The sequence below is a fragment of the Drosophila arizonae genome, chromosome 3 (assembly GCF_054131065.1).
Source record: "Drosophila arizonae isolate 15081-1271.41 chromosome 3, UAZ_ARI_1.0, whole genome shotgun sequence".
NCBI classification, from domain to species: domain Eukaryota; kingdom Metazoa; phylum Arthropoda; class Insecta; order Diptera; family Drosophilidae; genus Drosophila; species Drosophila arizonae.
Window position 1 is genome coordinate 7,924,691 of NC_142923.1, and position 15,740 is coordinate 7,940,430.

At 37.0% G+C, this 15,740-nt stretch overlaps 1 protein-coding gene across 3 annotated transcripts in view; it reads left to right on the plus strand.

The window, feature by feature from the left end:
* Positions 1-15,740, plus strand: part of rdo (leucine-rich repeat domain-containing protein reduced ocelli) — a 68,670-nt gene extending 52,930 nt beyond the window's left edge. For all 3 annotated transcript variants that reach the window (XM_089463485.1, XM_089463487.1, XM_089463486.1), the window contains 12 exons: positions 1,626-1,758; positions 3,936-4,136; positions 6,277-6,404; positions 7,401-7,544; positions 7,635-7,739; positions 7,833-7,959; positions 8,056-8,252; positions 9,001-9,156; positions 10,195-10,341; positions 10,503-10,665; positions 11,318-11,449; positions 13,842-15,740. In XM_089463485.1, coding sequence (XP_089319611.1) covers positions 1,626-1,758; positions 3,936-4,136; positions 6,277-6,404; positions 7,401-7,544; positions 7,635-7,739; positions 7,833-7,959; positions 8,056-8,252; positions 9,001-9,156; positions 10,195-10,341; positions 10,503-10,665; positions 11,318-11,449; positions 13,842-14,482 — 2,274 coding nt within the window. In that variant the 3' untranslated portion in view covers positions 14,483-15,740. The remainder of the gene's footprint in view (positions 1-1,625; positions 1,759-3,935; positions 4,137-6,276; positions 6,405-7,400; positions 7,545-7,634; positions 7,740-7,832; positions 7,960-8,055; positions 8,253-9,000; positions 9,157-10,194; positions 10,342-10,502; positions 10,666-11,317; positions 11,450-13,841) is intronic.

Sequence of the window (15,740 nt, forward strand, 5' to 3'; positions counted from 1 at the left end):
AAATGAAAAATATGCTGCACATAAATCCTGCGGCTTTCCCATTTTCCGGCAATGCCAGCCTGCACAAAGCCAAAGGGCCTGAAAAAAAAAAATAAGAAAAATAAAATACGAAAGGAAGGAAAATGGTTATGAGAAATCAAAAAGGAAAATTCCTTTTGAAATTACATATGCAAGTTTCATGTTGCACTAGCTGTTGCTACTGTTGCACACGCATATGCAGAACACTCAGGCAAATGGAGTGTGATTCAATAGAGTGCAAGGGATAGAGAAAGGCCTAGAGAGGCAGAGGGCGCACAAGCTGAGCGCATTATAATTTCAGGCTTATTTTGGAGTTCGCTTCTTTAACCGCATTGTGTGCTGCGGCTAATTTATGCAGAGTCGCGCTGCGCTGCGGCGAGTGCCACGGCACCACCGCAGTTTATCGCCAAGCGCACAAGTGTCCAGAGATGGTGACCACAAATCACTGAGGTCAAACATGGCGTATACGCAACGCACAGCCAGCCAAACACTAACATGTGTAAAATAAAACAACAAACAGCGGCAGCAGTGGCAACAGCGGCAGCAACAACAACAATAGCTACGATAGCAACTACAACAAAAACTATGTGCAACTATGTCAACATATGACACCACGTTGATTTCAAATTGAAAATCTCTGTTTGTTAGTGGGTGTGACTCTAGTGTGTGTGTGTGTGTGTGTGTGTGTGTGCAAGTGCATGAGTTTGTGGTTTTATAAATAGATTAGCAACAGTAGAAATATAAAACAAGAAGTGCCAGCTAGATACATACATATATATTTTTTGCTGTGGCATATTACATATTTAATACACTTACAGATGTTTTGCCAATTTAAAAAAATAAATAAATAAAAAATAACAATGATAAAAACTGAAATAAATTACAAAATATATTTATAGAGAGAAGAACAAAAAGTATCATACAATTGAGTAAGTTTTTAAACATATACTCTATATAAAAAAATGACTTATTAGATTTTAAAGACTTTTGAAATAAATATCACAGATTTTATGCAAAAATATTTTTCATGTTTGACTTCTACTCTACTTTCTACTCGCTCTGAAGTTTGTTTTCATAAAAATATTTTTCAATAACTTTTGATTAAAAAGTTGAAACTGAAAAAATATTGATTTTAATTTATTATAAACATTTTTTTTTATATATATTCAAAATTTTAAATAAATATAAATATACAATAAAATTTGCAATTAAAAATTCAGATCAAAATACATGTATTTATCAAAGTCTCTATATTGTGTATATCAAAATGAAATATATTTAAAATAATGTTCTTAAATTCTTATTAGTATGTTATTGTATTTGCTGTAAATATTTTAAAATTAAATATTAAGTTGAGCAATTCATATTTTAAATCAAATATGAGATCGACTCTTGTCAATACTCAATCCTAGTGTATAAAAGTGAGCAAACAATGGTGACGCTCTAAAAGTTGAATGAGTTTTTACTGGGGCCAAGTGTTTGGCTGTAATTAAAACGCCCCGCTAATTGCCACTTGGCCAGAAACCAAACCCAACTTGCATATAATGAAAAATCTGTAAACAACTTGTCTATATATAGAATTTTCCTTTTATTTTCATCTATTGCAGATGCTTTTGAAGTGGCTGCTGTTCAGCCTGTGCATAATGCCGGCCATGTTCAGCAATACGAGCAGAAAGTGCCCCGTCGAATGTAGCTGCAGCATTGATGATATGGACCGCTATCAGGCCATCTGCACAAAGGGTAAGTGCCGCAATCTGTGCCAAAGGTACAGAGAACAAAAAGCCGTAAAAGGAGCAAAGCAAAATGTACGCAAATTATGCAATGCACGCGAACTGGAGCTGAGGTAAACCACGCAATGGAGCTATTATTAGGATAACATCATAATTGCAGAGCTGAACTTAACTGAGCTGAGCTGAGCCAGAGAGCAGCTCATTGCCCATATGAGCATTAACGAGTATTTTCCCGATTAAAGCATGGACAGTCTCTGTTTCTGTACGCTTTCCTCTTTTCAACATTCTCAGACAATTTCTTTCTCTCAATTTCAATTTGCTCGACTGTCATCTGCCGTCTTGAGCAACTGAGAAATCTATAATTTCAATTTAACGCTTGTTTGGCTAGCGCACACATTGTATGTCGTTCGTGTCCTTGAATGTGATGCCTTGAATGTGATGGCATTGTCGTTTTAATTTCATTTTCCAAATCTTCGGCACAATAAGTGCGGCACGGCTAAGCAGCCAAACGACGTCTGCCATTGGCAGTAAGACAACCAAATGGCTTTCAATTTGCCACAGATTATTTCAGCCTGAATTCAACATATTCTCGCTCTGCATATTTATGCCAATTGAAGTATTTTCGTTTATTTATTATACATAATTAATCTTTATTTTTATTATATATTTATCTTAAGTTCTTTAATGTTTTTTTGTTACACTAAACCGTTTTTGCTTTAATTCGAGAAAGTCATGGGTATTACATTTTGAGTACTACGTAAAATGTTTGCTATTTATATAATTATTTTGTGTTTCTTTTTTTTTTTTTTTTTGTTTTTTTTTTTTTTTTTTTTTTTTGTTAATTTAAAATTTACAACACGTCATAAAAGATTAATAGCAGAAAAAATTAAATTTAGAAATAAAAATTAAATAAAGGAAAATAAAAAATAAAATTAAAAGTTAAAAAAAAAATAGAAGTAAACCTTAAAAATTAATTAATGTGAATAAATAAATAAATGTATTTAATTTGATATACTCAAATCACATAGAAGTATATATGCTGGCGGCAAAGAAAGGAAAAAGCGAAAAAATCACTAAATATTCCGAGCCTATGCTCGTGCTCATAACTAAAGCTACGACCTCTCACAGAATTTCTAAAAAAAAAATAAATAAATAAATAAATAAAAAAAAAATATATATATAAATATAAATATAAATAAGTGATCCGTACCTTCTCAAAGTCTCCATTTTGCCACCTCCTTAGCATTTAGCCCTTGGCATACAGAATTTGAATACATTTCTTTTGCATAATGCATTTTTATGGCTCTTATAGAGTTAATTCTAGCAGATTATCCTTTTTTTATAATAAAAACCCAAACGCTCTAAAAAGAGAACAAAGGCAAAAATGTTAGCTGCAACGGCTAATGAGCAGCAACTTTTAGCTGAACTTCCAGGTCGTCACCCACAGCTCCCCCTCGCTGCCAACTATGTGTGGTGAAATGCAATAATACTCGTAAATGCCAACGAAATTGCAAGCGCGTTAAAATATGTTACAATCAGTGTTAATGCTTTGCATTTTATATGAAAAATGCCAGAGAGAGAGAGAGAGCGAGAGAGTGCGAGAGGGAGAGAGAGATAGGGAGAGTGTGAGCGAGCTGGTGCCTTATATAACAAATGCTGACCCCTACCCAAGCAATACAATGGGCACACAACAAATACACACACAGTCACACAAACACACACATGCACACACACACATTCAGTTGCATGCACGTATAATGCAGTGTGAGAATATAATAAAAGTCGACAGCGACTGCGGTAACACAATTGTATGCGATACTATATACAAAAATATATGCAAAAAAAATAAAAATAAAAAATAAACTAGAGTGCGAGAGGGACCCTGTGCAGGATAAGGAAAAACTGCTAACTGGATGCTGCGTTGTAGTTGCCTCGAATTTCGCATAGAAAGTGCCAGGGATTTTTGGGTTGTGGCACACTAAAAGGCGAATATTGTTTGGCATGCAAAGCGGCGAGGACTCGTAGTTAATGATCTAGCTGGCATTGTTAACCACAGTTATTGTTCGCCGGTTGCATAAATTTTACTTTTATTGCTGGCATAAAATTCTAGCTGTAGTTGTAGTTGTAGTTGTAGTTGATGTAACGCTTAGCTGACCTTTATTTAATTGCATTTCTTTCGCGTTGCAGGTGGTTTGAGTTCGCTGCCAACAGCTAATGTACTGGACAGCGATGTGAAGGTGATTATAATACGTGGACCACGCAACTCGATAACAATCGGACCGGCACTGCGGCAATTTATGCAGCTGCAAGTGCTGCGCATCACCGACTCCAATTTGCCAGCGATTGGGGCCGAGTCCTTTTGGGGTCTTAAATATCTCCGGATATTAGGTGAGTAATCAATTCTTTACGGCCACCTACTAAAAATCGCCATTTGTTTTACGTGCGTGCGTAAAGCCAGCGAGCAAACAGGCAGCGATTTCAATTTAAGCAGCTGTGCATAGTTAAAAGAGCAAACAGCGCGATATGCAAATAATACAATCAAACTGAAAGCTGCGGAGCTGCAAAGCTGAAAAGCACGCAGAAATCAGGCAACCGTTGCGGTCGTCCTGCAGCATCGTAAAAGCCAACGCAAATAAAAGTGCGCGTCGCAAAATGTTAAATGAGCGCCGTCGATGCGGTCGACGGCGTTTGCCGAGTAACCCCATCAGCGAGGGTATTCATACTATATCGCATGCCTTGCGACGCACAAATGTCAGTCTTAATCCAGTCCAGGGAGATGTGCAGCATGTATAGTACAGTAAGAGGCGCTGCCTGGCATGACTCAAGTAAAGCTTGGCAGTAATTCAAGAATGCGAGCTTAAAATGCAGATTAGGCTTCATATTATAAGAAAATGTTGACTTGAGATGAACAATAGGCAATCGCAAGATATTGTACTTATTTCAACATTAAATCATCTGAAATATTTCCTATAGATATCAAACATATTTCTATGTTTCTTTTCTCTATTAGTGTTGGAAAATGCATTTTGATGAGTCTTGAGTCTTATTTTATAATTTTATCTGTTTTGGAATGAATTAATTTAACTTCAACTTCTAAACTCGGCTTCTAACCATAGCTTGCGAATAACTGTTAACCGATTCGGGCTGTCTGCAAATAAGTGTGTTTCACTCACACTTTGCAAAACACTCAGAGAGCAACCGATTGAAATGATTGCTCGTCGAGTTCGTTCTCGTTCGGAGAACAACCATTTACATTTTGTCTATTTTGATCAGGTCACTATATTTCTATATATTAAATATCTAAACAAATCAAAAAATTGTCAAAGAGTCACTCTAAGACTCAGTGTATACTGAAGCCAGTGTATGGATAAAGAAAAACAATTATCCATGTTTTGTTAAAAGAGTAGTCAGCCCTTCGATCTGAGCAGAAAATGCTGGCTGCTTGTGTTTGTCAATAAAATTGAAATTGATGCGCCAAACAGCGAAAAGCGAACCGAAAAACCGACAAATAAAATAAGACCCGGCCAGAAATCAAAAGTAAAAGTCAGCCAGGCAATGCGTCGATATCGCTCAGTGCTTTTCCAACTTGTTTATTTGAGTTTTATGTCTGTTTGTGGAACGGGGCGCGTTGCCCTGGCTCTCCAATTATTTACATGCACGAATCTTTGTTTTTTGCCATGAGCCCCTTGCCAAAAGTCAAAAGTCGACATAAAATACAGACACACACACACATACATAAAGAACTTTAACATGCAATACAAAAAAACAAAGCAAAAATACAAAGAACAAAGAAAAAATCTTGCTGCTGCAGTTTAAAATGTTGCCTCTAGTCACAACAACAAATTGTATTATTTTCGTTTCAGTTTTTTGTTCTCGTTTCTATTTAAATTAATTTCGGCAAATGTTTAAAATGTTTAAGTAGGCGTGGCACCCTGCAGCTACAGTCACTCTATCGCCCCTAACAATGACAGCAAACTAGAGCCTTTCCCTGGCTCTCAACTACAAATGCTACTCAAGTTCCTCCAGACAATGGGGCGTATGTGTAATGTGTTTTGTGCTCTGCACTCAGTGCTTTATCTGTTTGCAACTTTCTGCCTTAAATGGGCCAAGTGGAAATACTTTTGTGTGTGCTACGGCCAACATCCTGGTGTTTGTTTTAAAGTTTTCCCTTTGTTTTCGATTTGTCATTTTTTGGTTTTTCCTCTGGCCTAGAATTTTCACCATGCATTTAGTTTCGTTGTTCTTTGTGGACGCTTTCCAATTTCGTACAATGTTAATATTTACTCAATGATAAGCAACTCGATCCCTTTGTGGTTAATAACAATAAAAACGAGTTGTTGACAACTGCCCAAAACAATTGCAATGTCATAATAATATTTTTCCAATCTACTTTTTTTCATGTGCCCTTCAACAAAAACTGCTGCATACTTTTATGCGTTCGATGAAATGCAATCAATACATGTACCCAAATAAATATATATATACATATGTTTGTATGTATATGGGGCTCTGCTGTTGACATGTGCAGATCTATCGAAGAATAATATAACAAACATCACGGAAAATAACTTTCGTGGCCAGGATAATCTGCATGAATTGGATTTATCAAAAAATAAAATATTGCGCATGGCCAGCTCAACGTTTCGCCATCTGATGGTGAGTACATACATGCATATGCATAGATATATTTTCAGGTGATATTTTTTATTGATAAAAACACATGTTTTTATGTCTATGTATGTCAAATTAAACATATATATATATATAAATATTTCAATGAATTATTAATGTGCAAGCTGAGAACTGTAGGGGAGGGAGCTCGCTGTAGCCTAAAAAATATATATATATATTAATATAAATAGTTCCTGTAGTCATTGATTTTTTAATTTGATAGATTTATGGAAGAAGATGGATGAGATTAAGGATTTCAGTAATGTTAAATCGGTCTGATACTCCCCATTTATAGAAATCTCTTAGTGCCATTAATAACTTTAGAGATTTTCCGTTCGTTTAATATGCCACGTGCTGAACAAGTACAAATACTAAATCAAATATTAGTGCAATTTCTGCAAAGACTGCATAGTTTTGTCTTTGCTTGTGCGCTAGTTTGTAATAAATACCATGGAATTTTTAATAGCTAGCTACAAATAGTGTTGCCTACATTTTGGGCAAGCGAAAAGTTTTACGTGCTTGAATTTAAGTTGGCTGCAGCAGTTGGGAGCTGCAGCTGTTCGAGTCTGGGCCAGTACCAGGGCCAAGGCCAGAGTCAGGGGCGGAAGTGCCAGTGCACGAAAAGTTGCTGCGTTGTCTTCAATTTGCTTTCGATTTTTGTTTTCCCCGCTGCTGTTGACTTCCTTTTAGCTAGCCGAAAGAGTAACTCTGGGTTCCTCTGCAGCAGCAGCAGCAGTAGTAACAGCAGCAGCAGCAACAGCAACGCCGTTTGAAAGTTATCTTTTTCGGCAGTTTCCGGTCCGCAGCGAACCGCTTGCCCGCTCTGATTTATGAATTATTAGCCATGAATTTTGCTTTGGTAGCAAGAAGGGAGAAGGAAGAGCCGAGTGGAGGGTCGGGCGCCGGAGCTCTTGTGAAATATTATTAATTTGGTGCGTGACGTAATAAACTTTGGCAATTGCATAACTCTTTGCGGGGCAGGATCTGCGACGTCTTAATTTGGCCGACAACTCAATTGTGGAGCTCGTGCAGCGCAACTTCTTCATGCTGACAAGACTGAAGTACCTGGACTTGAGCGGAAATCCGTTGCAGGATTTACAGCCGGATGTATTTCGCGATGTGCCCGTAAGTAAACACATAACAGTTGCTTCTACGCACTTTCTCACCATCTCCCTCTCTCTCTCTTTTCCACTATCTGTCTCCTTCTCTTTGCAGGAACTAAAAGTACTCAAATGCCGCAATTGTCAGCTGAAAAAAATCAATCCGCAGTTGTACAATTTATTGCCACTTTTAAGCGAATTGGATTTGGGTCGCAACGAGGTTCGTCGTCAGCGCGTCTATTCGAAACTTCTCAACCATTTTCCAATTATTTTCCTGTTTTTTCTTTTTTGTCTTCTTTTTCCCAACTTACAGTTCAAATTCCTTGACAAGGATGAATTTCGCGACGTGAAGCGCCTCACCAAAGTTTTACTCGACGGCAATCAATTGTCTGTGGTCGTGGACCAACTCTTCCGCATGCAGAAAAGTCTTAATCACTTGGGTGCGCCATCGAAATTATAGTCATTTAGCTTCTCGGCAAAACTCACTCAGTGCTCCCATTTCCCTAACTGCCCTCCTATTTTTTGCTCCCTTTCAGATTTATCGTACAATCGGCTGGCCAAAGTGCCGAATGATTCGTTTCTGCAGCTCACCAATCTCACATTTCTGGATCTCTCGTATAATAAGCTGGTGCGTCTGGAGCCGCAGTCTGTGCGGAGTTTGTCCAGCCTGAAGGTTCTGAATATTAGCGGGAATCTGCTAATGGATTTGAGAGATATGCACGAAACTTTTGCTGTGAGTTTTAATTAAAGTATACTCAAATTACTAAATTAGTGCTTCTTCTAGCTTGCTTTATTCTTATTTTAATATGCCTAAAAAATTTCCCTCACAATAATTTGCCTTTGAGGTAACACTAAGTTCAATATAGCTATTGTTAGATATTGGCAAATTTTCATTTGTTTACTAACCATACAACATGCAGCTAAAATATATTATTAAATTCATATGTACTTAAATTTTTCTGATATTTATTTCAACTTTATTGCCGTCAAAATGCTGCCTGTCTGTCAAATATTTAACAAACAGTTAAATCTTTTGTATATAAACCTTACTTACATATCCATTAATTTAATCTAAATGGTTTATATACTCCTTTAATTATGGTATCTGTCAGGCAAACATTCAACAAGCAACCAAATTAATTAATGAAAGCCTTCATCGAAATATATTTGCATATACACAATTTTGCACTATGTTATGCATTGCATTTGCCTTCCACCTTAAATAGCCCTAAAGCCCCATCTGCTTGTCAAATGCTTCATAATCAGTTAAGTATTAACTGCCAATTTCCCGTATTGCAAGTCCATCACCAAAACTTTACCTCAATCTAACCAAAAACTAATTATGCGCCATCAGTTTAAATTTATCTCTCCATCTCTATCGAATCTCTTCTCTGTCTGCCTCTATGTCTACAGCAAAAGCTCGCTTGATTGAGTGAGTGGCAATCCATCAATTAATGCTGAAATTGTATTTTATCTTGTAGATGATACCGGACCTAACGCACTTGGCCATTGCGGATATGGGCCCGCTGCCAGTGGGCCTGCTATCGCCTTTCCGGCAACTGCGCTATTTGAATATCTCGGGTAATTCATTGGATAACATGGCACTGCAGGTTATCGATCCCTGCCGTGAGCTAGAGGTAAGCTGCCCACTGTACCAAATGTACCAAAACGCAAGTCTATGTCAGGGCAGTGCTTGCCAAGCAATTGTTATTTAAGCTATACCATGCAACCGTAGCTTGACTATCCTTCGTTTTGCTGCTGTTGGTGCTGCTGTTGGTGCTACTCCTGCTGCAACTCCTGCTGCTGCTGCTGCTGGCATTTGTGTATTTATTTGGCTGTTGATAACTTTCTGGCCAATTGCAAAATATTTCAACAAGCAACCAACGGCTGCATGACAAAATGATATTGCTGCCGGTTGGCAGTTTTCGTTAGCATTTGCCATTTACCATTTGCCATTTAACAATTTCTCTTCTTGTTGCACAACTCTGACAACAAGTTAAGCAAAAACGTTCTTGCTTGCCTACGCGGTCGCAATACGTCTGTCCGTCCGATGTCCTTGTACGTGCTTCCTTCGTGTCACTTTCTATCTGACTCTGTCGTACTCGCTCTCTCTCCCTCTCTCACTCTTTCCGTCGCTCTCAACTGTTTGCGTATTGTTTTTATAGTAGCAATATCATGCTCATACCCTGCAAATGTGTCAAGTGGGGCATATCAATAAAAAACAATTAAGAGATAGATATATTTTTCAAATTTGAAGTATTCTTAATTCATTTTACTTTTTATATATACGAAAATATTTATAATATTATTGATATTTTTGAATGTGTTTTTAATAACTTCAAGTATCTATCAGTCGAGCTTTTGGCCTGTTCAAGCCTCCAGCTTGTTGACCATGGTAAATTTACGGCACAACAACAATCAGTTGATAGCCATTAAGCTTTTCATTTTAATTGAATTTAATTGTGAATAGTCGGACAGTTGAGTCAAGCCTTTGGCATTGTTTTTGATGCCATTGTTGTTGTTACACAATGGCAAACCGAAAGTTTTTCAGGGACAGCAGTTGTAGCTAATTGCAATTTGATAAGCAAATCCCAAAGAGGAAATTCCTCTTTTTTTATGCACATTTGAAAACATTTTGGTATACATTTTTTCTGGTTTTTTTTTTTCCCCTCTAGTTTTTGGACTTATCACGAAATCAATTATACGGCATCAACGCTGACACGGCAATACGAATTCAGAGCATTCGCAATGTGCGCCTGGATAACAATCCGCTCATCTGCGATGAGTGCCACATGGGGAAATTAATAAATGTCGTGCGACAAGTAAGTAATATAAATTTGGTCGATATGTATACGCCGCGTAGTCCCTGTGCACAGAAACTTTCAATTAGTTTTCAAAGTACCAACTGATTGATGATATCTTACATTGAATTAAGCCCGAGCTTGACTTGTATTTTTATGCACTTTCCTCGTTTTCCTGACAGCTGCAATGGCAATGGGACACATATCCCATTTGCTTTCTGCCGAAGAGTTTGCGTGGCGCTCAAATAATTAATTTGGACATTGGCGGGCTTCACACGTGCCTCGATTACATCAGCGACGAGGAGCAGAATGCCGCGAGCACTTCATATAACTTTCTTGAGCATGGTGAGTGAGTAAATGTGTTTGATTTTTAAATTAAATTAAATACTCAATATATATAGTTAGGAAAACAGTCAATTAGGATTTTATTTATACATCTTACCATGACTTTGCGCAGGGTATTAATACATTTGTATTTATTTTTAGCTCTCACTAATTAAGAGTACACAGGCAATTTTTAAAATGGGTAGAATTACTTGGTCACTTGGTGATTTAGTAAAAAATAAAAAAAAAATTTATTTTTTGGTGTTTTTTTTTTTTGTGCGATATTCTGAATTTACTAGCTTTAATCATTTTTATAAAATTTTGTGTGTATTTTTTAAATTATATCAAAATTAAGATATTGACTCAAAGTACTTACCTGATAAATTTGTTGGCTTGCTTTAATAATTGAGCTGAATATTTTAAATACTACTAAAATGAATTACTTTTCAGAAATTTATCCACACAATAAAATACACAAATAAGTTTAAGTCTAAGTCTAAGTGTGTTTAGCTGATATGGCTATCGACTCGTTTAATAATTTATGAAACAACTGCAAATTTTTTTCTAGTAATCTGATATAATATTTAATCTCAAATACACCTATAATTACCATTTAATAAAAATATATGCTATACTTTATGCTTCCTCTTCTTTTAATTTATTCTCTTCACAGGTGGCCTTAATACCTTGGCTATATTGGGTGGCATAATTTTTGTGCTAATTGCCGTTATAATATTATCGCTTGTGGCTTGCTTTTCGAAGAACCGCGCACGCTACTATACCAGGGAGGATCATCTCAATGGCAGTAAGTACAGATAGCGAAAGCGAAACACAAATTAAACACGAACCGACACCAAGTGAAGCCATAGCCATAGCTTTGCCAGCTGATGTAATACTTAAGTCTACTTGGGCAGGGCGCCAAGTCTTAGCAAAGGCAGACCCAAACACAAGGCGTCGAAATGAGAAACTGTCTGTTTGCATTAACGACAGCTTACAATTTATGCGCTGCGCTGCTTTAAACCGGGCAGTTGCCTTCTGAAAATAATCTTTCTTGCAGCTAGCACGTAAAATTTTTGTCGAAATTAAAAAAGAAAGAAGCCGCCGCACTTAATTAATTACAAGTACGTGCTTCATTATGTTCGAGTGTAGCCCTTGCCGCGTTTCCCCTTGCCAACTAATTGAGGAATAAATAAATTTCGAGCTGACCTACGTACCTTAGAGGCCGGCGTTAATGTTTGCGCACACATAACCACACACACACACACACACACACACACACACACCTGCCCAACTCTGTTACCTTAGTACAAATTGGCCCTGGGGCCAAGCGTAGTCGTGGCCATTCAGCAGAACGCACTCGAGGGAAACGCGGCTTCCATAGAAAACAAAGTAAACTTCGGAATTTGGCGCAATTGTAGCTGGGTTTTTGCCGTGTTTTTTTTTTTTTTTTGCCTCCCTCTTTTTTTTTTTTGGCAAACAATAAAAAATGGTCGCCAAGGCTGTAGCAACAAAAACATTTTGCAACACCGCATTCGATTCCCTCAATAAGCTCAGCTGAGCAAAAAAAAAAAAAAAAAAAAAAACATTCAATTTTTGTTTAAGCTCGACAAAAACTCAGAAATTCAAGCGACAAATACCACCAGAGTTGAGCTCACTGAAAAATACATAGCATGCAATACCAAAAAAAGAAAAATTCGTGTCACTGACTACGAACATTGACAATTGCAGCAGCTGCAGCGATGCTCAGAAAGAGCCTCAGAGATATGCCTAGAATTTGAGGGAATTTTTATCTTTGGCATACGAATAACACAAGGAGAGTCTGATTGAGAGATGGCAATAAAGCTTTGCTTCTAATTAGAGAAAAATTTTGCTTTGGTGTTTGAAAAGCAAGCTAGAAAATTTATAAGTCTGTTTCACGAGAAGAAAATGCAGCATTATCGATTTCAATCACAAAAGGCGGCTGTGGAGCAAAGCTAGAATTTAAGTGAGTTTATATTTTGGGTATAGGAATAGCATAATTAATAAATAATGAAGTCGGTTTCATCTCTTACTGACATGCTTGCCAAAATCAGAAAAATCAATGCCCATTTCCCTAGTGCACCTAGTTGAAGTAGTTTGGTTTAAGAGACTAGCAATATATTTATGTAGAAGTAGACGCTCTATATTAAAATATATTCATATATATTTAACATGAATATCTCTAATATATATTTACATATATTTATTTCTTGCTAATTAAACTCAAACTAAATTTAAATTAACCTTACTAACGGCAAACAAATCACTTGGCAACAAAGTTTTTCAATTAATTTAAAAAATGTTGCGAATCTGTGGCCGTTGGCTCAATACGTTTAGAGAGCGAGCACATGTACGCAAATGCTTGAAGCTCTTTCAACAGAAGTTAAAATAAAGTTGAAATATAATCAAGGAAACACTGAAGCACTCAGTGAAAGTAATTTTAAAATAAAATCAAATACAAGTAAAAATATTCGCCTGGCAGGAAACTTTTGATCTAACTAAACAAATCAGCTCAGCGTAGGTGTTTCTCTTTTAATTCAGTTAAAACTTTCTACCTGGAAAGTGGAATAAAATAATTTAGTTGCAACTAAATATTTATCTATATTTTTCAAATCAATTTATTTTATTTTTTATATTTTAAAGCCATTGAAAATGGACACTCAGCGTCAAGTGGGTTCGTTGAAATATTTTAAAATTGATAGAAGGAGCCATCGTTGAGTCTATTAAATATATATTATTGATAAGGATAACAAACTGAATTAGCCCAGTGCTGGATATCCATCTAATTCATAAGTATTAGAGCTAGAAAAAATTTAGCCGCAAACGCAAAATATTTTTGTTTATTTTTTCAACAATTTTACAATTAATATTTTATAAAATTGCTTTATTAATATAAAAATAAATTAAATATATTATAAACATATAATATGACGAAATGCTCAGGGAATATAACACTTGGCAATCAAACTTCAATTTCAGACTAGTTCTTGCATTTGGCATATACTTGATAAATATTTTTCCCATAGTTAATTTTTTTGAATTTAGTCTACCTACTCAACATTGATCTCCAATATATAATATGTCAGTTTATTACATACTTTATATAAATCCCAATCACAACTCATATCACATCTCCTACTCATTCTCGCTCATCTCTGTCTATTGCGCTCTTCCCTCAGGCGACAGCAAATGTTTGGAAAAGAACTTGGAGTCGGCTACAATCACAACGCTCGGCAATGGCAGCTCGCCGACGACAACCACCACACTGACGTTGGCCACATCGCCGGCAGGGGGACCAGCAACGAATGGCACAACAACAACCACAACAAATGGCAATACAAATGGCCAAATCCAGAGTCCAGCTAATGGCAGCACGCCTTCACATGCGGCCATCGATGCTGCCGGCAAGGAAATCAACTTTACGTTTCCAATTGACGATCGTGTTTGCACCATCGACGAGCTGGTGCTGCCACCGGCGCCGCCGCCCCCTGCCGTCGCCCAAGTGCACCAGCAGCCGAGCATGGGGAGTCTAATGTACAGCGTCTCGCAGTCGCCGAGCAGCAGCAGCAGCTGTGGCACGGCTACGGCGCGTGCAGCAGCAGCGGCTGCCGCAACGGTCATTCCACCGGGCGCACCGTCGCCAATGCCGATGCCAGTGCCGATGCCGTTGGCTGGACCCGCTGACTCTGTGGTTGTGGTGCTGCCACCACCGCCGCCGCTGCCGCAGCAGCAGACGGGCAGTCTGGCCAGCCTGCGCGAGGTGCAGCAGCAGCTGGTGCATTTGAGCAGCACGCTCGAGCCGCTGGTCAGCGTTAACTGACCCAGGGGCTTGGCAGCAACGGCCGCAACGGCCCCAACCGCAGCATCAGCGGGTAAGTTGGCCAGCAAGCAAACGTTGAGCACGACAGCAACGTAAGCCACAGGAGAGTTGGCCCCACTCACAATCCCAGCCGCAGTCGCAGTCGCAGTCGCAGTCGTAGCTGAAGCCAATAGCAGCAAATTTTCGTTCACTGTTGGCGTACGGGTCGTATAATTAATGAGACGGCGCACTGAGCATTGTTTTTGGGGTCGAATTGAAGTAATTAGGATTTGGGTTTGCAATTAAGTTCATTAATCACGGGCGCCCTGACGAGAACTAAGGCAACAACAAATATGAGCTGAGTCTTGACAGAGCCTGGTGAAAATTTATTAACGAACTAAGCATAAGTTAATTAGGATAAGGATAACAGTAAAATGCATTTCAGTTTGACAGATTGCGTGAAATTTTCAATAAATAAAAAAAAAAAAATCTTCTAAACATATTAACTGCCATTTTCCGTATAAAGCAAATATTGCAAATATTTGCGAGCGTTTCACTAAGATATTTATAGTTTGGTTTTAACAATTGATTTTTTTTTTTTTTTTTTTCGAAATATATTTATATACATATATATAAATGTGAAACTCAGCATCTGTGTGTATATAAAAATAAAATACATTTAATAAATAAAACAAAATTAGACAAAGGCAGCAGAAACACATTTGACATGTGATAAATTACATTTTGTATATAAAATAAAAATATAAAAGCTACATGGAATTTCATAAAGTAGAAACAAAATACTGAAAGTAAATATTGTATATTTGGCTAAATAAAAAAAAAAAAAAAAATAGAAAAGAAATTTGAGAAGCTGCCATTTTAGGCTAAAAGCAAGAATAAAAGAAACAAAAATTATTAATTTAAGTCTTAAGCATATAAAGTTAGCACTTAGATAGTTGAATAGATTTTAAACACATATATATTTAAATCACTTAAGAAAATAATATTTATTGTTAAGACAGATAAAAAGAAAAAATAACAATCATTTCAATGTTCACAACCGAAACCCAACCAGTAAACCCAAACGATTTCAGTTTATTTGAGGAAAGCGCAGCAAAACAATTGTAAATTTAAGTGCATTTAATTTAACTTTAACGACAGCTTAAATTTCATTTATGTTAAACCAGTTCAAGCACTACATCCGTAATAAAGTGTGACAGTTTATGGAAAATACTAAAAAAAAATTAAAATAAAAATAAAAATAATAATAATACAAAAA